At 41.6% G+C, this 25,779-nt stretch overlaps 1 protein-coding gene across 1 annotated transcript in view; it reads right to left on the bottom strand.

Moving 5' to 3' along the window:
• Nucleotides 1-2,052: 2,052 nt before the first annotated feature.
• camkmt (calmodulin-lysine N-methyltransferase) overlaps nucleotides 2,053-25,779 on the bottom strand; it is a 174,108-nt gene continuing 150,381 nt past the window's right edge. The window contains exons 9-11 of the mRNA XM_074645526.1: nucleotides 24,145-24,208; nucleotides 20,332-20,463; nucleotides 2,053-8,707 (exon numbers count right to left, since the gene is read on the bottom strand). Coding sequence (XP_074501627.1) covers nucleotides 8,609-8,707; nucleotides 20,332-20,463; nucleotides 24,145-24,208 — 295 coding nt within the window. The 3' untranslated portion in view covers nucleotides 2,053-8,608. The remainder of the gene's footprint in view (nucleotides 8,708-20,331; nucleotides 20,464-24,144; nucleotides 24,209-25,779) is intronic.

Consider the following 25,779-nt stretch of genomic DNA (forward strand, 5'->3'; position numbering starts at 1 on the left):
CATTTGTATATGTATGTATTCATTTATTTATTTATTTCTGCATTCATTTTCCTTTGCATTTTCCCTCCTATTTATTTTCCCAAGCTAATTTATGTCTGTCTACTTTTCTTTATACATTTTTTCATGCATTTCTGTATGCAAATGAGGGGGCTGTCATTCAACAGGTCAGCTTGACATCAAAGTGTATAGATTATAGATTTTATGCTAGCTAACGCTGTCTGCTTATCAACTCCAGTCTTTATTCCCGGTTCCATACAGCGGGTTGTGGGCCTTATTTCATTTTTTTATTGATTTTTGATTTAGGCAGGTTCGGCCCTCCATAATTCTGCCTCCCCAAAGTGGCCAAAAACAAAGAATTATTTTGGATTTAAGGAGACACATGCAAACGGACAAAGCGCAACAAGCAACTGAAGAAAACATTTTCACCACATTGACAACACATATGTTTCATTTAGAAAAACATCTGCAAAAAAAAAGCAAAGTGAGACACCAATTTGATGACACATAAATGATATATCAAAAACACAAGCAAATACAGATACGTTGTAAGTCACAGTAGTGGGACACTGTGCATTGAGCTTTCTCTGCCACACTCATTTACGTGGACGGTGCTAAATCAAATGCTCAAATCCCTTCCACGTTAACAACTATTTTGTCGTCCTTCATCGACCACCCCTCACTTCCTTCCAGTCTTTACTGTCTTTCCCCGTACTCCCTCTGTCCCTTTCTTCCTCCTCCCTGTGCTCGCCTCTCTCCCCCCTCTCCTCTTTTCCTCCCCTCTCCATCTTGACACAGTGCACTGAGCCTAATCGTGGATAATTGGGTGGGAGGGGCAGTGGGCCGGCCTTGCCTTTGTGTGCAAAGGGCAAGTGGTCAAGTTAATGGGGCCCTTGTGTCGAGCCGGGAGCACTCTGTCTCTCTCTTTTTCTCTGTTCGATCACTCACTCCGCCAGTCAATCTCAGTCTCTCAGTCAGCTTCTCTTTTTCTTTCACGGCTGAAGCTTTTTTCCCCGCTGTTTCGATCTAGTTTCGCCTCATTTCCAGCGGTCTCACTTTGCCTTTCCTTCCAGCCATTCAGTGTGTCTTGTCCAATTTCTTTTCTCTCCTACTCCTCTGCCCTCTTGTCTTTTTCAGCCTTTCTCTCTTTCTCTTTGCAGCTTTTTTCTATCTCTTCCTCTCTCTCTCCAGCAGAGTGTTGGGGAGGAGAGAACAGACCTCTTTAAAATATCAAAAGACAGATCAGGAGGCCTCGCTGGTCCCTCCCTTTCTGCTAACTCTCCCTCCCTCCTTCTCACTGATAAACAGAAGAGTGAGCCTGCAGGATTAGCTGCTGTGTACTGCCTTCCCTCCCTCCTTTATCCCTCTCTCTTTTCTTCCTGTGGAGGGGTAGACTGTTGACTGGGCTTGATATGGGTGTGTGTGTGTGTGTGTGTGTGTGTGTGTGAGCACATATGTGTGTGTATATCTGTGTGTGTTACCTTGTCTGGCATCAGCTTAGCTTGCAGGAGGCCATTGTGTTTGAAACACAAGCCACGGCCGATCTGAGCCCTGAAGGAAACTTTATTACATCTGTGATCATTTAACACCGGATTGTTAATAATGGAATATCACAAGCAGCTTTACGCTCGACATAATAAGCATTTATTATATTAATCATCACAGGAAATCTATAGACATCTGCAAGGTGACAGAGAATAAATTGTCTTTTTTTTGTTTTTGTGGTACTGAAATATTAAAGTTTAAATTAAATATTTATTTTTAATAATTAAATAATGTTGCTTTTTTTGTATAACATTATGTTAAATAAATATTATTGTAGCTATCGCTGATGTGTTCAACTGTCCAATTTGAAATGGAAAATTTCAAAAGAAAAAAAGTCCAGAGTCCCACATTTCTTGAAGAAAATGTATTTATTTGTAATAATTAAATAATTTTGCTTTTTTTTTGTAGAAGATTATATTAGATAAATAACATTGTAGCTATAGCTGATGTGATGAATTGTCCATTTTCAAATGTACAATTTCAAAAGAAAAAAAAATCCAGAGTCCCACATTTCTTGAAGAAAATGTATTTATTTGTATTCATTCACAAAAAAACACCCACCCTTAGACTGCAAAGAACAACATCCATTACCCATTGGTTACAGTGAAGCAGGGAAAATGTAATATACTGAACAGAGAAACTCATTAAATGCAATAGAGTCTCACGGCAGTTTGTGAAATAGCACCAAATTTTATCTATTTGATTCGTGTACATAGACACATAGACGCTCAGCACGACTTTCAACAACGTATTTTTTGTTTCCCTACGAATTTACGCAGATGTCAATATCCGTTCCAGTCTTTTCAAAATAAAAGTACTTAGGTTTAGGAATAGATCAACTTGGTTAGGCAACAAACTACTTAGTTTGGTTTAGGAAAAGATCACGGTTTGGGTTAGAATTACACCAGAAGTGCCGTAACTTAAAGGTCCCATATCGTGCTTATTTTCAGGTTCATACTTGCATTTTGTGTTTTTACTAGAACATGTTTACATGCTGTAATGTTAAAAAAACAACTTTATTTTCCTCATACTGTCTGCCTGAATATACCTGTATTTACCCTCTGTCTGAAACACTCTGTTTTAGCACATTTCAACGGAATTACAACGGAATTGCGTTGCTAGGCAACAGTTTGGGTCCATGTTTACTTCCTGTCAGCTGATGTTATTTACACCCACTGCAACAGGAAATAAACTGGGACACATTAAGAGTGTTTATGTTTAAAACCTTGTAATGGTCTAAATATTGTATATTTGTGACATCACAAAGGACAGAAATCCTAACGGCTTGTTTCAAACGCACAATTTCTGAATACGGGCTGTGTGTATTTCTCCGTATATTGAGCGTTTTGATAGTTTAACAGTATTTATATAGCACTTAAACCTGCTTTATAATATAAAAGACATGAAAATCTCACTTTTTACATTATGGTACCTTTAAGTACGTAAGTTACGTGACAATTAAATCAACTTTTACTTTGTGGCTTCACACAAGACACGAACAGCGGTCTCCTGGGCGAAAGTCCTGTGTTTTTTGACCCACCCATCCAACCCGACCGCCTCCCTACGCAGCGTTCGCCGCTATTTATACTTCCCGGTTCACAATTACGTGGATTACATACGAATTGATTTCGTGCTGACCATCTCGAAAAATAAGTGAAATCCGTGTCCATGTACACGAATCAATACATAAAATTTCATAACTATTTTGCGTACTACTGTTCAACCGGGCTGCTATATATGAGGCCAATTGATCTGGATTAGTGATTAGTGTGGACATGGCCTAAAAAAAAATTACCGACAAATCTAAGAATTTAGTTTAATAATCCAAACAATAGCCTAGCGGAGACATCCCACAATACAGTGACATAAATCTGTTGGAATAGAGCACTCCTGTATGAGCTACAGCTGCAGCACATTACCTTCTATGAATAACACTGACTATCAGTGGTTCCTTGACTGTCTGTTGATGTCACAGTGAGAAGTGTCAGTGTCACGACAAGAAGTGACGACATCACTGTGGAAAAAATGTGACATCACGTAGTCATCACAGCACATCGTGGGAAGATTTTGCCATGAAAAGAGGCAGTGGTGTTGCAAGGAGCAGCAATGCAGCGCTAGTGATAAAAGTGGTAAACGGTGGTGCCAAATTGTTGCAAAATGACGTCACTGTCAGTGGTGGTGATGTCACATTAGACAGTGATGAAGTCACAGTCACAGTTGGGATGGTATTGATGTGTTAGCCCGCAGATATCAAAGGTATACAGCAAACGGCATTACAGATAAAAATGTCATTAAACACACCTCTAAACCTTTGCAATGGGAACGTTTTTGCAATGCAATTCAACTCCTCAAAGCATTGAGACCACTGATAAAACTGGCTTAACTTACACAAAGTTACACAAAGGAAATACCTCTCATTTCTGAAGGTGAGTTAAATTCTTTTAACATGAGGGATGTAAACAGCAGCCATGGGGAGACACTGCATAGCTTTCTTGGCTGTTGTATACAGCAATGGATCACAGTGAAATATGGAAACACGTTACTAGTGATAGGTACAACTTTAGGCTGGAGTGGCCCACGCTGACACTTGGCGTTTCTTTAATACCACAAGAAACAGGAAACAGCTGAATGCATGGGAAAAGACCTGAGTAAAACAGTTAATTGTGCCGATAGAAACAAAAAATGCCAAAAGAAAAAAAGAGAAGCAATTGGTCTGAAGTGTATGAATGTTTTTGCTCTTGAGGCTTTGAGGACGTTCAAGATCTATGGTCGCACATAGTTCATCAATTTGAAATCGTATTCTAACCCCCAGATGTCCACTGGATGTGGCTGCGTTGTGTTCCTGTTCAAGCAGCCAGATTTCCAATATAGAGAGGTGAGGTCCCGCCCCTTCCTGTGGACCACCTGATTCTGTTTGAATTGTGCCATGAATCACACATATGATGTTAGTCAATTTAAAAAAAAAATGTTTACAAGTCAAGAAAATCGCGGTTTGTTGTAAAACTGTTGAAGTATCAACATAATAACACAATTATTAGAAAGACTACACACCCAAAAGTCCCGTTAGTGACATCTCTCTCTCTGAAGCGGATGTACTCACACCAGCAACGGGTCTAGCTCGTTCTTTTGCTTCCTGGCTGATAAAATGTCTAGGAGTTGTTGAATAAAACACATCAGGTGTGCACTTCTGAATAATGGGTATTAGCAGAAAGAAAACTGTAGGATTACTTCTCCTGCTTCACAAACTTAATCGGAGGGGTGATATAAACAAACAAAACAATACAGTTTTGTTGTATATATATAAAGACTAAATCAATACCAAAGACATGCATCATGAAATATTAATAGGCATTGCGTACATTCAAACGTGAATGTAGCACTTCATAGACCCGTCAAGCATGAACTTTGATACATCAGACCGGCAATATATCATCCGGCCACTGTGTTGGACAGGGGAAGACTGAAGAGACATGGTGGCGAGCAACCTTAACGCTCAGGTTCAGGCAAGGTCACAAAATGATTATTAGACATAACAAGAGATGAATGCATACTAACTTGTCAAAATTACGATCCAAACATACGTCAAATTGCATTGAAGTCTATGAGATCTTCAGTTTTCTATCCCTTAAAGGGGGCGCAGCATGACTTTTTGCGAAGTACCCGTATGTGCCGGTCCGATGTATGCTGCGGTCAGGGAGCCAGTGGACATTAGGGGTGAGAGACCATTGATATGTCTGCATTATGAAAAAAAAAGAAGAAAAGAAAAAAGATACAAAGATATCCTGCTCTGTACAGTATATCATAAATTCTTTTCATATATTCCACAGTATTGGGGTCCATAGTCAATAAATGCGAGTAGGAGGAGTCATTACAACTTCATGTATTCTCTCTCTCTGTCTCTCTAGTCAGACACACTCTCACTTCCTGAAGGTGGGATCAGACTAAGAGCGTTTAGCAGCTGCCACAGGATCTGATTGTTGGCCGCTAAGTTGCTTTGAACAGCTAAATGTATGTGACGTAGGATTCAGTCGGCGAGCCCCACTTCTGTTAACAAAGATGTTTGATCAATGCAACCTGGAGGAGTCCTGACGGCAGACACAATGTGGATTGATATGTGTGTGACACAATTGGACTTTCATCAGTGGCAGTTAACAACCTTTTAACAAATTACCACTAAAGCAGGAGTTGGTGGAATCGTATTGTCTGTGGTACAGTTCAAGCCACACCAACAGAGCCGTGTAAAAATGAAATGACAATGTGATGTAGTGGACTACTTGTATTCGTGGCGATGTTGCTGTGTACTGTGCGAGCCGTAGCTCCTGGGTAGCAGCAGCAATTGCTCCTTAGTCTGAACGTGCCTTAATATGTTAATGTACTATTCTCTGTAATGCACAAAAGAAGCTCTTAATACTGACCTCTGACTGGGATGAATGAGTTGTATTAGAGCAAATTAACGCGAGGAAAGAAGGGGAACAAAGAGAAATAAAGGAAACACAAAGGAAACTGTGAGCTGCTCCACAGTCTGTGATAGTTAATGAATTAGAGCTGGCCTCCATGCTGGGGCCAGAAACACAGTGGCATAGGTTAATACTGCCAGGTTAAAGAGGGCCAACTGACACCTACAGCAGGACTATGACTGACTGACTGAACAACTAGTTAACTGACTGGCTTGTTGGCTGGAATGATGACTGGATTACTGGCTAATTAACTATCATATTAGGTCATTGAATAGACTGGTTACTTGACTGGCTGGTCCAGATGACTGTTTGGCAATGCGGTTCACTTTCCTGGATGGCTGATTAACTAAAGGCCTTGACACACAAAGCCGACAAAAAAAAACGAGAGGTGGTGAAGGCCGACTGTTGCGTCGCCTCATGTCGCCTTTGTCTTGGCCGTCAAGTTACATTTGAACGCACTGCAAAGACTACAGCCAATGGCCATTTAGCACATACGTTCCGCGCCTGCGTGAGATGAAATAACTCTAGTCTGTATTCGAAAAAGGGAAACCGGAAGAGGACGGCGGATATAAAAGTCGTTGTAATGATACGTACAAAGAGTATAGAAGTCAAGAGACAAAACTCTGGTGCCACCATTTTGGACTGAAAACGCTTGTTATATTTATAATATTTTATACAACACAGGTAGAATATGACAATAGTACTTTTTAACGGCACTTTTTAGGCGGATGTTTTACTGGCGTCCAGTAGTCGCTTTCAGTCCAAAATGGAGAAAGCGTAGCTCTGCCACTAGGCGCTGATGTTGCAATGGATCGAACAATTGACTTTCACTTCCTGTCAATATACGTTGTTTGACATGAAACAAAACAGCGTTTGCCGACCATTTCCACAATACTCTCACTCCCCACTTAGCTTCATTCCAGATGTTCATGTCGCTGTGAAAATATCCGTGTATTGGAATGATCAGATGAGATGAAGATGAAGAATGAGAAGAACCTTCTGTGCTTTTCCTTTTGACTTTACTTATTGGCTTGCTTTCCTCACTTACGTTTCTCTTCTCGTGCACTGATTCGCTGAAGCTGAACAGCCGATCAGAGTGATTTCTCTCACCGACTAGCTCAATTCAACTTTCTGATTCGGCCAAAAAAACTCTGACACGGGCAGACTAGAGCCGACGGTGCGGGACACACGGCAAAAACTAGGCCGGCAGACGCTCACCTACGACCCCAAACCGTCCGACGGCCGACCGTCGGCTTGGTGTGTCGGGGCCTTGAAGTGGAAAAGAAACGTTCAACCAAGTTCAGCTGGTTTACTAAATTGATTTCCACTCTAATGAACCATTTTAAAACAAACATGACAAATGTCAGCATTTAAGAGAAAAAAAGAAGATCTGTGTCATCTTTCCTGCAGCTTTTGTGACAAGAGCGCCTCCATGTTGCAGTACTCTAGCCTGTGACGTCACTTGGTTGGTTAGCTCCGGTTAGCTCGGCTAAGTTACACAGAAGCTACCGGCAAGTTACGTAAACAAACGCTATAACATGGGCTTTGGAATAAAGTAGTGCTTTTGGCGTTTATTTTCTTAGCGACCCCTGTCTTTGAACAGGTCTTAATGAGACAGCAGAGGAGGAGAGACAGGTGATCGGAGACAGGAGAGGACTGGAGATTGGGAGACAGCCAGCTGCAGTTGGACTCGGTGCCTGTCGGAGGGCTCTTTCAGTGTCACTATAGCCAGCACTGCTGTGGTACTGATACTCTGGTACTGATCTCCTTTTCAGCGTCAGTTTATGAAATGGGCTGTTTTGTTCTTGGTTTTAACATTGTGAAACTCATCTTTACATCCAGGAACAATACAATAGTGTCCCCCTTTTTGTTTTCTTTTGTCCTGTGTCTCCTCAGTCTCAGGACATTAGTATTTCACGGTCTCTATCTGTGTAACTTAGCCGATCTAACCAACCAAGTGACGTCACAGGCTAGAGTACTGCAACATGGCGTCACTGTTGTCACAAAAAGATGAAACGGATTCTCTTAAATGCTGACATTTGTCATGTTTGTTATATACTTGTACATTAGTGTAGAAATCCCTTTAGTAAACCCGTTTAACTTGGTCGAACGTTTCAGTTCAACTTTAAAGGGACGAGGCCAACTGATTAAAGGGCTGACTGATCGAGTGACCGTTTTGGAGACTGACAGTTGTTATTTGGCATATGGCAGATGGTTAAAACATACTAGCTCAGAATATATCCGCCTCTCATTTCCTTCCTCGTCAGCCACAGTAAACGTATCATTGCTTTGGAAACAAGGTTGTTCTCTTACAACACTTCAAACTACAAAACATGCACGCTCAAATATTTTTTCAAAGCCATGCATCATCTGATAATAAACCCCTCTAAGTGGCCAGTATCAATATGAAAAATGTGACCACGATTTGTTTTGCTCTGAACCCCTCCTGTATGTTCTAATGCTGCTCTTTCAGTGCAATTCTTCCTCCTAACTTAGATCACTTGTGGTTCACATTCACATTGACATGACTCTGTAGCATCATTCCATCTCAAATATCCAAAAGCATGTGGAGTGGTACCGTGTAGAGCTGAGGGCTCACTTGTTTTGGTTTACTGAGTGTGGCTGACAGGTTGAGGTCCTTTGGTCAAGGTGATGAGGAGAGGATAGTGGATGTTCTCATCGTATGCGTCTTTTCCTTCTCTCAGCATCTGAAAAAAGCACAACATGAAAATCATCAACTACACAGACACAACATTTCTTCAGAAAGAACTTATCCAATATTTCAGTTTCATTATAATATGTTCTCTAATTACATCAATACAGTATTTCGGGGCGTCCTGGGTGTCTGGGATTTAAGATGCTGACCAGGTAATATTGCTGGATTGAGTCCTTTGTTGCTAGCCCTTCAACTCCTGTCACATCTCAACTGTCATGCTATTGAAACCCCCACAACCACACATTTTTCACATTAATAAATTTAATTGATCAAATTCTCTTGTTCTTTTCTGTGAACACCAACTTCTTTAGGTTTAGGCAATAAAAGTACAACTTCTTTAGGTTTAGGCAATAAAAATACAACTTCTTTAGGTTTATACAACAAAACTACAACATCTTTAGGTTTAGGCAAAAAAAACCTACAACTTCTTTGGGTTTAGGCAAAAACAACTCAGTTAAGCTTAGGGAAAAACTTCATGTTTTGGCTTAAAATAATTACGAACACAAAGACAACTACACATTATTGGTTTCACACAGGATGCAAACTCCGGTCTCCTGGGTGAAAAACCTGTGTGGAGCTTTACACTGTCAGCGCCTGACTTCCGCTTTTGCTCCTGTCATAATTACTACAGTCGCTGCCGTGTTCTTTTATACCTTCTTTCGGTGATCTACCATGTGAATAGATGATAAAACCTACTACGGGGTGTAGTAGGCTCCTATTGACCCATATCTATGGGGCTTATAGAGACTGATAACGCCTTTTTAATAGTTTGAAAACAGGGTAATCGGTTGAACAGTTAGAATTAAATATTACCACCGCAGAACATCTTTCCCCATTACAAAGTCCTAGTTTGTAGGTTTCTGGCACAGAGGCCCAAAATCACACCAATTTGATACACATGTAAACACATATCAAATTCTTTAGGATTTGTATGCACAATAATACTAATAAATTGATTAGTACCATTAAGGTTTAGCCTAGTATGCCACATGGCGCTGTAATGATACTGTATGTAAATTAGGGTTGAAACTAACAATAAATCATTGATTAATCTGTCAATTATTTTGTCGATTAATTCATGAATTACTGCATCTTTAAAATCTCCGAAAACAGTGAACATTTTCCATCGAAGATTTCTGATGTAAGACCTTAAGGAAAAGCTGAAACTTCAGACATTTGAGAAGCTGGCACAATGGATATTTTGACACTTTTAGCTTGAAAAATAGCTGCCGATTAATTTCCTGTAAATCGATTAATTGACTAATTGTTCCAGCATTCCCTTGCACACGCACACGCGCACGCGCGCACACACACACACACACACACACACACACACACACACACACACACACACACACACACACACACACACACACACACACACACACACACACACACACACACACACACACACACACACACACACACACACACACACACACACACACACACACACACACACACACACACACACAGCTTTGTGGGATGCCCATGTGGTGCCCACTCAGTGCCCTTTTAAGCAGACTTGGCAGTTGGGGCATGCACCAGCTAATCAGCTCGCCCAGCGTCTGGCCAAATGATCAGAGACCTGTGAAAATGAGTTTAGTGGGTCTGCTCATGTGAGAGTGTGTGATTGTCTGTGTGTATATGTGAGAGGTGAGACCAGGATAGGGGAGAACTGTGTGAAATGGTTTCTTCACAACAAACAGAAACCCAGACTGACCCCAAATTCACTCCCGTCAGCGGAATGTAAGTAATATGCAAGTGACCACCCATCCAACTCAAACCTACTTACATCACTAACTCAAATGCTGATTGTGTGCCGTTTTCCCAACAAATTGGCACTTGTGAAAATCATGAAGTTGCAGCTGTTTCAATACATTTTTTCCAGCATTAAAATATGCAGATCAGCTTAAATACTCTTCTATATTTCTACCTCTTAATGAAAGTGGCTGTAGGTAGTTTTTCTTCTGGTAGATCTAAGTGAAAGTACAATCCCTGGTCTCTCGCTTTATTCAGCTGTATTGAGACACAAATACTGTACTATTATAAGACAGGACAGTTATAATATGCAGGTAGTGTGTAGTAATGGTGAAGTACAGAATGGTAAAAGGGCTACGGACATTTGAGGCTTCCTTGCACTGCATGAAAATAAATGCAATCCCCTATTCATTTCAATGAGACCGCTGCGTTGACACAGCGGGGTTGCCAACACTGATGACTCCAGCAACAAAAAGTGAAATGAAGTCAAATTGATTTACAGAGCACATTTAAAAACAACAGGTGTTGACCAAAGTGCTTTGAAGGGGTATTCAAAATATATTGAAATAAGGGCTGTCAATCGATTAAAATATTTAATCGCGATCAATCACAAATTAATCACACACTTTTTATCTGTTCAAAATGTAACTTAAAGGGAGATTCATCAAGTATTTAATACTCTTGTCAACATGGGAGTGGGCAAATACTGTATGCTTGCTTTATGCAAATGTATGTATATATTTATTATTGAAAATGAATTAAAAACACAAAACAATGACAAATATTGTCCAGAAACCCTCACAGGTACTGCATTTAGCATAAAACAATATGCTTAAATCATAACATGGCAAACTGCAGCCCAACAGGCAACAACAGCTGTCAGTGTGTCAGTGTGCTGACTTGACTATGACTTGCCCCCAAACTGCATGTGATTATCATAAAGTGGGCATGTCTGTAAAGGGGAGAATCGTGGGTACCCATAGAACCCATTTACATTCACATATCTTGAGGTTAGAGGTCAAGGGACCCGTTTGAAAATGGCCATGACAGTTTTTCCCCAGCAAAATTTAGCGTAAGTTTGGAGTTATTTAGCCTCCTTCACGACGAGCTAGTACGACATGGTTGAGCCCGCTACAACCTCAAAATTGCAAGTGGCGTTAATGCGTTAAAGAAATTAGTGTTGTTAGAAGAAATTAGCATTAACGCGTTATTATCACGTTAACTTTGACAGCCCTAATTGAAATAATCGAAGCTAAAATAAATAAATGAATTACACAACGTTAAAACAATTTTATCATCCCACAAAAAAAGTTTAACCCAGCCCAACTTTTGCCCTACTCCTCCTGGTAGATGACTCTATTATCACTTGATTATTATTTTATTTAAGATAAATACAAAAGTAGTTACAATGTACACGTTGAAAGTACACAGGTGTAAAACCAGAAAAGTGGTGGTTTTGAATTTTTCTTGTATAAAGTAATCCACAACACCCAGAGAATAGGTTTGTGGGATTTGAATGACACGCCTCTCTCACGTCTCATCACTCCTTTCCTCACCTTGTCTTGAGAGATCTTCGCCTCTACACCATCCTCCTCCAAATTCCGCCCTTTTCCAATTTCTCTCCTTTTTTTGCTGAATATGAACAAGCTGCTTGTGTCTGCCTCGCTCCCTCTCTCCCTCCCTCTCTCCCCCAGTGCCCTTCATGTGCGTTATCTTCCTGTGGCCATCCCTCCAGGCACCGGCCTGTGGTTGAACCTCTGACCCCCAGAGAGAGAGAGAGATAGGGGGGGAGGCAGAGACAGCGAGAGCAGGCGGCCCAGGGGGTGGTTGGGCGTGGAGGGGCAGCTGCCTGCCCCCTGTGCTAAGCCTGCTACGGGGACCACGGCCAGCATTCACATTCAAATTCTACCAGGCGGAAGGAGCAAGGAAGCGATAGATGGAGGGGTAGAGCGGGAGGGAGGGGGGGCCTTAACGCGGTGAGGGCTAAGAGCTTGCAGAGGTGAAAAGTTTAACAAGCAAAGCTGTTCCTCCTGATCGCAGGCTGCCTAATCAGCTTCATGGGTGGCTGGCTAAATCGGCTCTCAACACGACCCCCCCACCCCTCCGACCCCACAATCTTTTCTCTCTTTTTTTTTTTTTCTTTTCCAAGGTGCAAGTCATTTATTTTATTGCCACTTTCGCCCCAGCTTCTCTCTCTCCTGCTCTCATTTTGCCTCTCTATTTCTCTGCCTCATTCCTTTTTTTTCTCGTTTATTCTTGCCCCGCTTGTATAGACTGCAGAGAAAGTGAACAAGGTGGAAAAGAGAGAGAGAGAGAGAGAGAGGAAAGGGGCTCTGAGACAAGGGAGCGACGGATGAACCGGATGTCTGGGGTCTCTCTCGGCAGGATTAGGAAACAGAGAATGAGGGATTGGGTGGATGGAGAGACGAGTAGAGGAAGGGATAGAAGGACAGGCTTGAATAAATAGAGAAGTGGGTCGTGATGTAGGAAATGGGAAGATAGAGGGGAGCAGAGGGAGGGAGAGCGGAGAAGGGTGAAGGAAGATATGTCAGAGAAAGAGGGGGTGGCTGGGCAGCTGAGGGGGGAGGCGGGGAGGGAGTGAAAGAGGGAGACAGAAAGAAAGAGGCAGGGAAATGAGTGTGAGTGCATGGGCACAGTGGGGATACTATTTATGCATGTGAGAGAGACGGGGGGATCTACACATGTGCACACACACACACACACACACACACACACACACACACTCTCTCTTGCATGTGTGTGTGTGCGTTTGAGAGAAATTAAAATTCATGACTCTCTCTTCACAACCATTTGAGTAACAAGATTAAGATGGCGGGTTAGAAAATAGCGCTGGCATTATCAGGCTGCTTGCAGTCCCTCCAGCTGCTTGCCTCTCTATTCCACAACAGTGGGGATAAGAGGATAACGCACTAGCCCTGTCTGCCCGTCCCAGCACACGCCTCACACACACACACACACACACACACTACCGCTGCACATCGGGCCTGCCTGCTGTCTGCAGTCCCTCGAGTGTGTTTGTGTCAGAGGGTGAAAGTGTGTGTATGTTTGGGAAACTGCAGAGTAGCGAGCTGGGGGTCTAGAGATGGTTTGTAAAGAACTGTTAAAAACACTCCCTGCTCTCTCTTTTTTCACACAAAGCAAACCTTAAGATATAGGCAGCATATTCCAAACAAAATCTAATCTGACTTGTGTCAAATCTGGCGCAGCGAGGAATGCCAGTATACTACTACTGGGAGTTCCGTTTGTTAAACAGCGTCTGTGCCAGATGGAGGAGCTTGTGAGTCGCCGTGGGAGCATGAAAAGAAGTGAAATCGGCCCAAATGACACACGTGGAAACTCAACCAATTGCAGGATATTGTGCTGCGTGGCTGTGAGAATACTTCAACAACGTTTGGGATTTTGATTGGAGTGTGCTGCTAGCTTGACACCAGAGTTGGGCAATAATTCAGTATTATCGTTTTCCTGCTTTCAGCGGTATCACATGATATGATCGTATACGCTTACAAAGCTCTGTTGTTTATGCTAATGATTCCAACAAAAACGCATTGGAAAATTAAAAAATTAGCTAATGCTTAAAGGTGCTGAATTTGATATCCAGAGCATTACTATAACAGCAAACAACTATTTGCTATGTAAAGATATAGGGAATGGGAATCATGGAGCATTTTGGGGCTGGCTGCCATTTTTGGAGGGTAGCGTACGGAGCAACGGTAGACTGTCATTATCTGTCACCGGTCTATTCATCTGTCATCTGTCAATCGTTCATCATCCGAAACGTATAAAGTACGTCCCAAAGACAAATACGGGCTATATAAAGGGGCTATATATTACAAAACTGAAGTTGGTTAATGATTTTGATCCTTACGATTTAGGAGGACCTTGACAGCTTGCCACACATTACGGTCACTGACGTGTTTTCACCTGTCAGCAGTTCGAAATATGTTAATCTTTGGAGGCCGATGTCCAATTTACAAACAGGTAGGTATATGACATTAAAGGGCACATATCATGCTCATTTTCAGGTTCATACTTGTATTTTGGGTTTCTCCTAGAACATGTTTACATGCTTTATTGTTCAAAAAACACATTATTATTCTCATACTGTATGTCTGAATAAGCCTGTATTCATGCTCTGTCTGAAACGCTCCGTTTTAGCGCATTTCAACGGAATGGCAACGGAATTGTGTTGCTAGGAAACAGCTTGGGTCCATGTTTACACCCTGTCAGTTGATGTCATTCACATACACTGCAACAGGACATAAACTGAGACACATTTAGTATGTTTACGTTTAAAACAGTGAAATGGTCTAAATTTTGTAGATTTGTGACATCACAAATGAACAGAAATCCTAACGGCTTGTTTTAAACGCACAGTTTCTGAATACAGACTGTGTGTAATTCTTCATGGATTGAGTGTTTTGATACTTTCACAGTATTTATAAAGCACTTAAATCTGCTTTATGATATAAAAGACATGAAAATCTCACTTTTTACAATATAGGACCTTTAAGATCTACAAACCAAATGCCAACTACACAATCATCCGGACAAAGATAAGTTAGCTAATGTTATGCTAACGGAATACTAACAAAACATCCGTTAATACTGCATATTTAATCTCCTGGTATCTTGCTAAATAAAACCCATAACGTTAGCCTACCTTTGTGTCTGGCTGTATACTGTATATACTACAATTCGCTTTTGAATTTCATTCACCGTGCAGTGTTTTATGTTAGCTTTTGACACTTGTAGTAAACAGCTCGTGGATTGCACTCTTACCCTTTATCCTACAAAAATAGCCTTCGGGGAAGTCACTTTCCCTAATGAGGACTAATGTCTACCTGAGCAGAGAATGAAATTGCTCTTAGTCTGTGCGTGTTGTAATCCGAGCTTCTTCGTGCTTTGTTTACGGGCTGGCCTCGCATGCCTTTTAGTGCATGTGAGCGTGCCCCACTGGGTAGCTCACGGCCGCCGCTCCGCTCTGCTCTCATATGATGGTCACAGCTGATAACGCCGTCCCGACCGATGGCGTCTTCATGGAATTGTAGCGCACACCCTCCGGTCCCCCCCCCCCCCACCCATCCTAAAAAAGTCCTAATAAATAACTTATACTAATACTGATACTAATTTCAACCATATCACCTACTGTACATGTCACAAATATTTCAGATACACTATGCAGTGGTCTACCGGTAAACTAAAAACCTTGCCAAAAACGTTTCTTTATTTAGTCCCTTGTTTGTTAAAGTTACAATAGATTACATAATCTGTTCACTCTTTGCTACATTAGGAGTAAAAAAATAAAATATATATATAAAAAAAATTAAAAAAAGTTGTGCAGGCTCAACTCATTTTGATTATTTTCTCATAAACAACAAATCATCAAATTAGTAGATTCATGATTTTACACATTTAATCAGGGCTGGGCGATATGAAGAAAATCAAATAACACAATATTTTTGACCATATACCTCAATATCGATATTGCGACGATATTGCGGGGCTGACCGTTGGTGCTTTTAAAAATATTTACACAATGAGATTTTTAATAAATAATCATCAGTAATGTGGATATAATGACTAAGTGGGTAAAGGCAAATAATAGAACAGCTAGAACAGTCTGTCCGAAAATTGCATCACTTTACTGTAGTGCAGCCTTTAAAACCAACTCTTATGCCATATTACGATATCAAAAATCTAAGACGATATGTAGTTTTGTATCACGATATCGATATAATATTGATATATTACCCAGCTCTGATTTTACTACAAAATGTAAATAGTTTATTCAAACACATTCTAATTAAAGACTGAGGCAGTGACAGTAAAAGTCAATTTAGTGTCATATTAAGCGGCCGTTTGCTGACAAATTAGAGATATTTTAACAGCTAGAATTCTCACTATTAAAAGAATAACAGTTCTGTTTTTTCCCCTCAAACTTGATACACCTGCTTTTGGTGGAGACGTCTTTGATTATTTTAAATCCATAGTGTGTGTGTTCCACTGCTGGTTCTGATATGCATTTTTCTTGTGCTCTGGTCCACCCACTGAAAGTAAATATCGCTAAAGAAAGCTAATCTGTATTGCAAATGAGTAGCAGCTGCTCATTTGGATGTGTGTGTGTGTGTGTGTGTGTGTGTGCACGGTGGTAGTGTATGTTTCACTGTGATATCATCATGTGGTGTGTGTGTGTGTTTGTGTGTAATGTCTAGCCAATACGCTGTCTGAGTGATGTCTGGTCTGTGCGGGATTGTGATATAGCTTGTTTCTTAGCTGTGTGCACAGTGAGTGTGTGTGCGTGCGTGCGTGCGTGCGTGCGTGCGTGCGTGTGTGTGTGTGTGTGTAATGGTCAGTCAGGCAAATACAAGCACACACATGGGGTTTTTCAGGGTGTTCATCAGAAGATAAGCAGAGGAGACTTAATCACCTTCAGATTTGAGGGGGCCACTTCAACTTGTCCTCATATCCACACGCAGCACCTGACCCCGCTGTGTGTGTGTGTGTGTGTGTGTGTGTGTGTGTGTGTGTGTGTGTGTGTGTGTGTGTGTGTGTGCCACGAAGATGGAAGTGTGCATTTCACGTGCTTTACAAGTGTTCACCCATTTATGCTTGTTAAAAAAAATCATCCGTGTTTTCCGTTCAGAAGGGTTCCCTCTCTCTCTATACTGTATATATATATTTCTCCCCTCATCTGATCTATTTGTAAAGCAACTGTGCATTTGCTTCCCAGTGTTAACTCGGAGGGGAACCACACAGAAGATTCAACTTTATTCTCTCCTATATTCATCAGGGTTACTTCTAAAATAAAAAAATAGAACTCAGCAACAAAATAGGTTTATATACAACTAATTTGATTACATTCACTGGTAACAACATTTTTCCCAGTCAAGGAAATATGACGTTCTTGTACTGCACACAAGCTACAGTACACAGAGGAGGTCAGAGTGGATGAGTGAGTATACAAAGCAGAATGGGATTTGAGTCCTGTGTCCCATGTGGTCTTAAAAGACTTGTTTAGGGCTAGGCAAAGATGGTGGCTTTTGTTAAATACTGAATGAGTAAAAGTGTCTCGTCTTGTGATTCAAGTCATTGTGGATTGTTTTTTTGTTTTTTTCCCTGACCTAAACTAAATGCTTTCATTGGCCTAAACTAATCGCACATTCTATATCTGTCCAAAATGTACCTTAAAACAAGATTTGTCAAGTATTTAATACTCTTATCAACATGGGAACGGGCAAATATGCTGCTTTAAGCAAAAGTATGTATATATTTATTATTGGAAATCAATTAACAACACAAAACAATGACAAATATTGTCCAGAAACCCTCACAGGTACTGCATTTAGCATAAAACAATATGCTCAAATCATAACATGTCAAACTGCAGCCCAACAGGCAACAACAGCTGTCAGTGTGTCAATGTGCTGACTTGACTATGACTTGCCCCAAACTGCATGTGATTATCATAAAGTGGGCATGTCTGTAAAGGGGAGACTCGTGGGTACCCATAGAACCCATTTACATTCACATATCTGGAGGTCAGAGGTCAAGGGACCCCTTTGGAAATGGCCATGCCAGTTTTTCCTCGCCAAAATTAAGCATAAATTTGGAGCCTTATTTATCCTCCTTCGTGACAAGCTAGTATGACATGGATGGTACCAATGGAATCGTTTTGTTTTCTAGTTTCATATGATGCCATCGTTAAAACTGAGCCCGCTACAACCTAAAAACAGACATGTTGCATTAATGAGTTATTATCGCGTTAACTTTGACAGCCCCAATATTAACAGAACTTTTTAAGGGACAAGGTTTAGACACTGCAAAATGTCATTGGACGGAGTAAAGGCCTTCACACACCAAGTCCATATTTTTTGTGTAGTCTACGTGTTTTTAATTTGTCATCCAATAAAAAAGCATTACGCATATAAACCTTGCACTCTGAGTCCGATGTGTTGTATTATTCTTTTCATTGCGAAAATTATTCCCAAACGGGGCTAATGAATGAATGGAATTAGCAAGAAGCTATCGTTTAGCTGCCTATAGAGCACAATCACTACGGTCTAATCTTTCCTACATCCTCCCCCTTTGGGATCATCCCACATTCTAAGCGGTTTTGCGATCAGCTGCCACAATCCATCTTTAAATTCCACATCTCTGTATTCTTTTATTTCTTTATTGTAAAGCGCTTTGTGCTGGGAGAAGGAGTGAATGTTTAAATCATGCCATTTTGGATGATGACGTTTGCACGGACGGTGGCTCTGAGTGGTCAAACAACCCTCTTTTGTGGAAAATCAAACCTGTTCTGTAAACTTTAATGACGGACGTAAGTTTGGGAGTCGGTGTGTAAACGTGATTGACACAACGCGAGGTGGTATTTATTTTTAAACCTGCAACAATTTCGGCCAAAAAATTAGGTTTTGGTGTGCAAAGGCCTTAACATGATGAGAAAGGCATATTGGTGCGTGTTTGATACCAAGGACTCGACTTTCTTGAGATGTGGTCGCATCGCATGAGAACAGCGCCCACCGACCGGATTGTGACAACTTGACCTCAGCCTGCCTTAAACCTGTCTTGAATCTGTGAATGTGTGCTCACTCTAAATGTGGTTTGAAAGGCTCCAGAGTCCCTTAGATATAAAATGTGTGAGTGATTGTGATGCTAAATTTAGAGAGAAGGAGAGAAGGAGTGAGATTTTCCTTGCCGAGACTCAGGCCACTTTAACAGGCACTTTAATGGCCAGTCTGTCCAATTGTCCCACCAGTGTAGGTGAACGTGTGTGCACCAATTTAGCCCATTCCTTGCTGTCCTGTTCTTCTGTAGCTGTGCATGTAATGGAGTTAACAGCTGGACTCCACTTCTCTTAACACTGCCTACTCGTGTGCTTTCTGTCACTCCTTTTTCTCTTTTTCCACTGTCCTCCTCTCTCTCCTTCCCTCCGTCTGTCTCCCTCACGGTGCCAAGTTAAGACAGCTTGTTTTAGCTCTGGTTGTGTCTCACAAAGTGTCTCTAAACATCAAACGACTGGCTAATACACCGGTCTTTATTAAAGCTCAGGTTTCTTTATTATGTAGCAACAGAATCTGCACATTTTTGAGAAAGCAATGTGTTAATCAGGTTTTTATCCAAGTCCATTTTAATACAATGCTCAACTTGTGAGCTCTGTCAAAGTTCCGCCAAAGCAAAATAAGAAGCTTCATTCACCTTTTAGCTAGCCAGCTAAAGCTGGGTGGTGTTATCAGTTCAAGTGTATGCTATATTTAGAATATTTTCACTGACTTGGTGTTAGACAGCCCTTTCCTGTGGGGAACTGAAGCTGTAATATCGCTCTCTTCAAAGCCACCAGACTCCATTCACAAAAACAGTAATTGTACCTCAAAGTACAAAAACACAGGAGTATACATACAACCCCATTTAAAAAAAATCCAAATTAACCCTTTCAGTTATTTCCAAACTTAGCACAGCTAACTTTGACTCAGCTAGTGCTAGCGTTTACATTATTCATAACCTCATTGATAAGCTTACTTTGGTAACCTACGTCACTGTTTTTTGCAAACGGCTGAGTGGGCGTCTCCATTTGAAAAAAAAAAATGGAAAAGAAATCAGATGGACCGGCCATTTAAAAACAACCTAAAAACAAGCAGTTGATGGTCACACTGGTATTATTTTATTCATACTATAGTACTCTCTGATTCTATGAGCACCTTGCCTACAGCGTTAGTATTGATTATGTCTTTCTTAATAAACCAACGACTTATTCATTCAAATGTTTTTTTACAGGATACAGTGCTTTGGAGTCATGCTGACTATCTTTCTATTCTTGGACTCACTTCTTACCTTTAAGTGAACATCCCAGACCTGAGCATCATACTGCTGGTGTTGAGAGGCACAGAGGCCGGCCTGCTGGGCCAGCTGACAAAACAGTCTCAGAGTTTCACCTCGCAGTGGAGCAAACACCAACGCCGTGCCCTGGAAAGAAAATGAGAGGATGGTGAGTACTTTTGGAGTTGGATAGTGAATTTAGGCCCTGTTCAGACCTGACCTGACCTGACCTCGGGTGATCCGATCACAAGTGGACAGCTCTAAGTACATCTGTTCACGCCTGGCTTTAGAATGTGTCTCCAACATGTGTCTCGAGTGGCCACTTGTGATGCAATCTCACTTCCCCGCTCTATATGCAAATAAACACGTAGTAAACACACGGCTGATACAGAAGACGTTGTGACGGGAATGTCAGTAGTAATATCCTACATATTTGTGAATTTGGGTACATATTATTAACATCAAAATATAAGGTTATTGTACCGGTGGTCCCCGGGGACCTCCGTGCCGCTGACATTGTCACCTTTGCCAGGCAACAACGGGTTACAGAGCTTTAGAGAGCCGGGGATGAGAGCGAGCGAGCGGGCGGGTGGGTGTCAGCATCGTGCACAGCACAGCACCGTAACAAAAACACTGACACATCTCTGACAGTATGATAATAATGCACTCCCCCGTGCCTAGTCTGATATTTTGCAATAGCCTATAAATAAAATCCAGTTGTACCGACATGATACAGTAGTGCACAGAAGCCGTTTCAGAGAGACAATCGCTCGCGTCTGCGTGTTTATTCACACGAGAAGGTTGTGTCTACAAGGTAACCGGCAAATTGCAAAATCTGATCTGAGATCTACAAAAACTTGTTCCAGTGAGACTCGCTGCCCAATGACCTGTCCTAACCTCAACCATTCAAGATCAATGCCTAACCTTAACAATCTCACGAGAGTTTCCCCCAACAGGCGGGTTCCATTCTAGACACTAACCCCCCCACGCGGATCCAAGTGAGACGTCAATTGAGTAGGCGGTCCTTGATGTGGCCTCTGACACATTCGCGTACACACTGCTAAAAGAATGTGGTCATATGAGGCCCAGACCACCTCTGAATGTGGTCTGACAGATCGGATCTCAATGCGTCCTCGATGCGTCTTGAGTGCGTTCACACCTGTACTTAGAGCTAATCCACTTGTGATCGGATCACTCAGGAGTCAGGACACATGTTAATAACAAGTCTGAACAGCGCCCATGTGGCACAGTCCATTTACGGAGAACTTCACACATCATTTTCACACCTCATTTCTCCTAACATTTATTGTTTAGCTTTACACATACACAGTAAGTTGCCAGTATGTCTCTCTTTCCTTTGATTTTTACCAGGTACATATTAGAAGATAAACCCCCCTAAAAATAAAGCTCTACTAACCCGACCAACCCTGGAAATGTGAACACACATGTGTAGGTTGTGATTTCATGTGACGTGTACAAGTGTTTGTGTCTGTGTGTGCGTGAGAGAGACAGTTTGTACGTGCGCATGCATTACAGACTTCCTGCAAACACTAAGAGGATTAGCAACAGGTTCAAAGTTTCTTTGAAATCCTTCAGCGTTCAGTTGTATTTCATGTTGATCATGTTATTATTGTTTTAACTAAATGGAGCAAAGAAGAATGCTCACACAAACACACAGCAGACGTACAAAACACGAGCAAAATGAACACAAAAGCAGGATCACGATGCCTGACAGATGATATTTCATCTGTATATCCATTTGCATCCCCCCCCCTCCTCTCTCTAAACACACAGCAAAAAGCAAACAAACAACTCCTCCCAGCACTAATCAGCTGATTAAGGGGATCCAGCCCACCGGATGGACCACCTTTGTCAGAAACAACAAATTAGTGCCATTAGATAGGAGAATTAATTGCTTTGTTAATTGCTTAATCAGCTTAGCAAATTATTAAATATTTGGCAAAGCTTGTTGTGGCAGCGACAGTCTGATGGCCGACACTCAAATCATATTAGCCCCCGAATTATCTCCGCTGGATTAAAGAGAGAGAGACATGAAGAGAGACTTAACACACAGATGTACAACAATGGCCAGATGTCAGGTCTGTCGTTCGACAACAGCAGCTTTCGCGTTCAACTGCAACCGAGACACGCTGTAGGTGGTGGTGCGCATGTCCCCGTCTGAAATGTCAGCTGAGGAAACGCGTGTCACTGCTGGCAACAACCCTGAACCCAATAATCCTTTTGTCTTTCTGGTCACCTCTGCCGTTTGTTACAAATGTAATAAAGAAACTGGATTTTAAATACATTTAAAGGGTTAGTTCACCTATTTTCTAAACTTATTTTCTCACGCATTGAAAGGGACTGTTTGTAAGAATCAGAAATGTCTTGTTAACTGCGTCACCTGTGGCCGTTAAGTCAACGAAAGTCCGCGTCTTGTGGCTCACACTTGTGTTTGTGCTCTCTCTACATAGACATGAACGAGCATCGCTCAAAACAGTGAGGCGACACACGTCAGCTAAAAGCACAATATCACTCTATATTTCAGCTGCTTGGCAGTAATGTTAGCTGACCAGACGAAGGTCTCTCCATGAATCACTGCTGATCCTAGTGTTGTCCTGCGTCAGACTCCTTTCTTCTGCAGTGTGTAGTGTGTGCACGCATGCACGTGAGAGGTGGAGCGAGTGAGAACGAGCGCGGTGTGTGAGTGAAGGCAAGCAGGCAGGCAGAGGAACAGACACAGCATCGACTCCGGTCCTGGAGACCAAAGCTACGGTCTCCCCTGTGTTGTCTGGCCGCGGTCGGGGGGGCTGGAGAGTTGACACTGTTTTGCAAGACGGGCTTCACTAGATATAACTATGCAGTTTTGGTGCTTCCGTGTAGTTTGTGTTGGAACAGCGTTTGATTGGAGTTTGCTCTCTCTCTCTGAAATGACCTGTGATTGGTCAAAGTCTTCCGTCACGGGCTAGATGTTCTAAAGCCTGAAAACAGAGCCATGAGGAGGAACAGAAGTCTAGTTATCTCTCAGAACACTTGAATTACAATATGCTGAAAGGTTATTATGGAATTTAAGCCCTTATGATGCCAAAAATATACTGCCTACTGCTGCTTTAAATTTGGTTTTAGTTTGTTTCTTTGTGATTTGGGTGAACTGACCATTCAATAATTTGGTGCTGAACTGCAAATCACGTTATAACCTGCATGTTTCTGTTGCACCATGTATATAAAATAAAACAACAAAATCAATGTTGAGATTCTAAATGAAGCCAAATTTTCCATCGCTCCTCTCCCTCCTCCTTTCCTTCCATCTCTCCCATCCATCTCTCTCCTCCCTCATCCCTTCCCATGTCCTCTCCTCCTCCTCCTCTCCTTCTTCTCCCCTATCTCCTTCCCTCCAGTTCTCACCTCTTTTTCATAAACAGATATTCTGGCCTCTGTACTTTAAACGCACCCCTCTTCCCTCAGATGAATAGAAACCTCAACCCTATCTCTTCCAGCCTTTTTGCTTTTTTTTCTCTCCCTCCCGCATTTGCTTTGGCTGTCACAGCGTGGGGTCTTATCGTGAGGCCAAAAGGGAGAAGTTGCCTCAGATTTATGATTAAGGGAAGGCAGGACAGAGAGAGAGACGGAGATCAGAGAGACGCATTCAAGTTGCTCATAATAAGCATTAAAGCATTACATGATATTAATCCTGTCAGACTATTAATGTGTATAGGGTTTTGGGGCGAGGCCTAATTATGATTGAGGAGAGTGGGTGGTGATTTAGAGGAAGGGGATAAGCAGAGATATATACACACACACGCACACAGAGGCAAACACACACACACTTACGTTGGGTTGCAGTAATCTCCTTATAGCATCAACCAGGCTGGCTCTGTACTGGTCGAGAAACAAACTGGGGAGGGAGAGAGAGAGAGAGAGACAGGTTAGAATGCATTCTTATGATAGCAGCTCCAGATAAAGCAGCAGGCTATTTATTGTCTTTTGTTCACAAATAAATCCACCAACAGGAAGAAGGGAAAAACAATTTGCATGAGTAAGATGCTCTTCCTTTTTGTTTACGTTTGGGTTTTCCGTGTGTATTCCCCTCAGCCTGCCGTCGACGCGCTGACAGGAATGCAGAACATCAGAAAATCAAACATCGCTTGCAGTAAACACACACGTGTGCACGCACACACACACACACACTTTTACTGGGACACTTCAAAGCGCCGCAAAAAGCACCTTGAATTTGTGGAATTAATACCTGGAGTGTGCGCTCTGAAGTTAATATGAAGATATAAGAACAAAAAAACAAAACACAAAAGGAAAAAATAAATCAGAAAATAAATGTTAATAAAATCTAATTAACTGGTTTCATTGTACATTAAAACACCGCCGGACTGTATCTTGCAGGTGTGTGTGGGGGAGAGACTGTGTGCACGGGAATTAGAGCATTTGTGCGTCCATGTCTTTTTCACAATTATGTACAACACTGCCGCTGTATGACGATAAGTCACAACTTACTAATTAGTTTAACTGATTTCTATCACATTATCAGGGTGCTCTGCAGTGGAGTGTGTGCACATGGTGTACTGTAGGCCTTTGTATTGGTGTATAAGACATGTTTGACTTAGGGCTGTCAAACGATTCAAATATTTAATCACGATTAATCGCATGATTGACCATGAATAATTGCACATTAATCACACATTTTTTTCTGTTCAAAATGTACCTTAAAGGGAGATTTGTCAAGTATTTAATTCTCTTATCAACATGGGAGTGGACAAATATGCTGCTTTATGCAAATGTATGTATATATTTATTATTGGAAATCAATTAACAACACAAAACAACGACAGATATTGATCCAGAAACCCTCACAGGTACTGCATTTAGCATAAAACAATATGCTCCAATCATAACATGGCAAACTGCAGCCCAACAGGCAACAACAGTTGTCAGTGTGTCAGTGTGCTGACTTGACTATGACTTGCCCCAAACTGCATGTGATTATCATAAAGTGGGCATGTCTGTGAAGGGGAGACTCGTGGGTACCATAGAACCCATTTACATTCATATATCTGGAGGTCAGAGGTCAAGTGACCCCTGTGAAAATGGCAATTCCAGTTTTTCCTTGCCAAAATTTAGCGCACGTTTGGAGCGTTATTTAGCCTCCTTCCCGACAAGCTAGTAGGACATCTACAACCTAAAAATTGCAAGTTGCGTTAATAAGTTAAAGAAATGAGTGGAGTTAAAAAGAATTAGCGTTAATACGTTATTGTCATGTTAACTCTGACAGCCCTATTTGTTATATTTGTTGAAATTCTCATCACAACCTGACAGCAATTAATAAATTAAATGCTCTGACCAAAATAAATGAAAAATATCCAGTCTCTGTGGCTTTCAAAGGACTGTAATAAACCCGGGGAGCACAGGCAGAGTGCGTGAGGCAGGCAGGCAGGTATGTAGGTAGGTACAGTAGGT

This window comes from Sebastes fasciatus, chromosome 9 (genome assembly GCF_043250625.1).
Source record: "Sebastes fasciatus isolate fSebFas1 chromosome 9, fSebFas1.pri, whole genome shotgun sequence".
In the NCBI taxonomy this organism is placed as follows: domain Eukaryota; kingdom Metazoa; phylum Chordata; class Actinopteri; order Perciformes; family Sebastidae; genus Sebastes; species Sebastes fasciatus.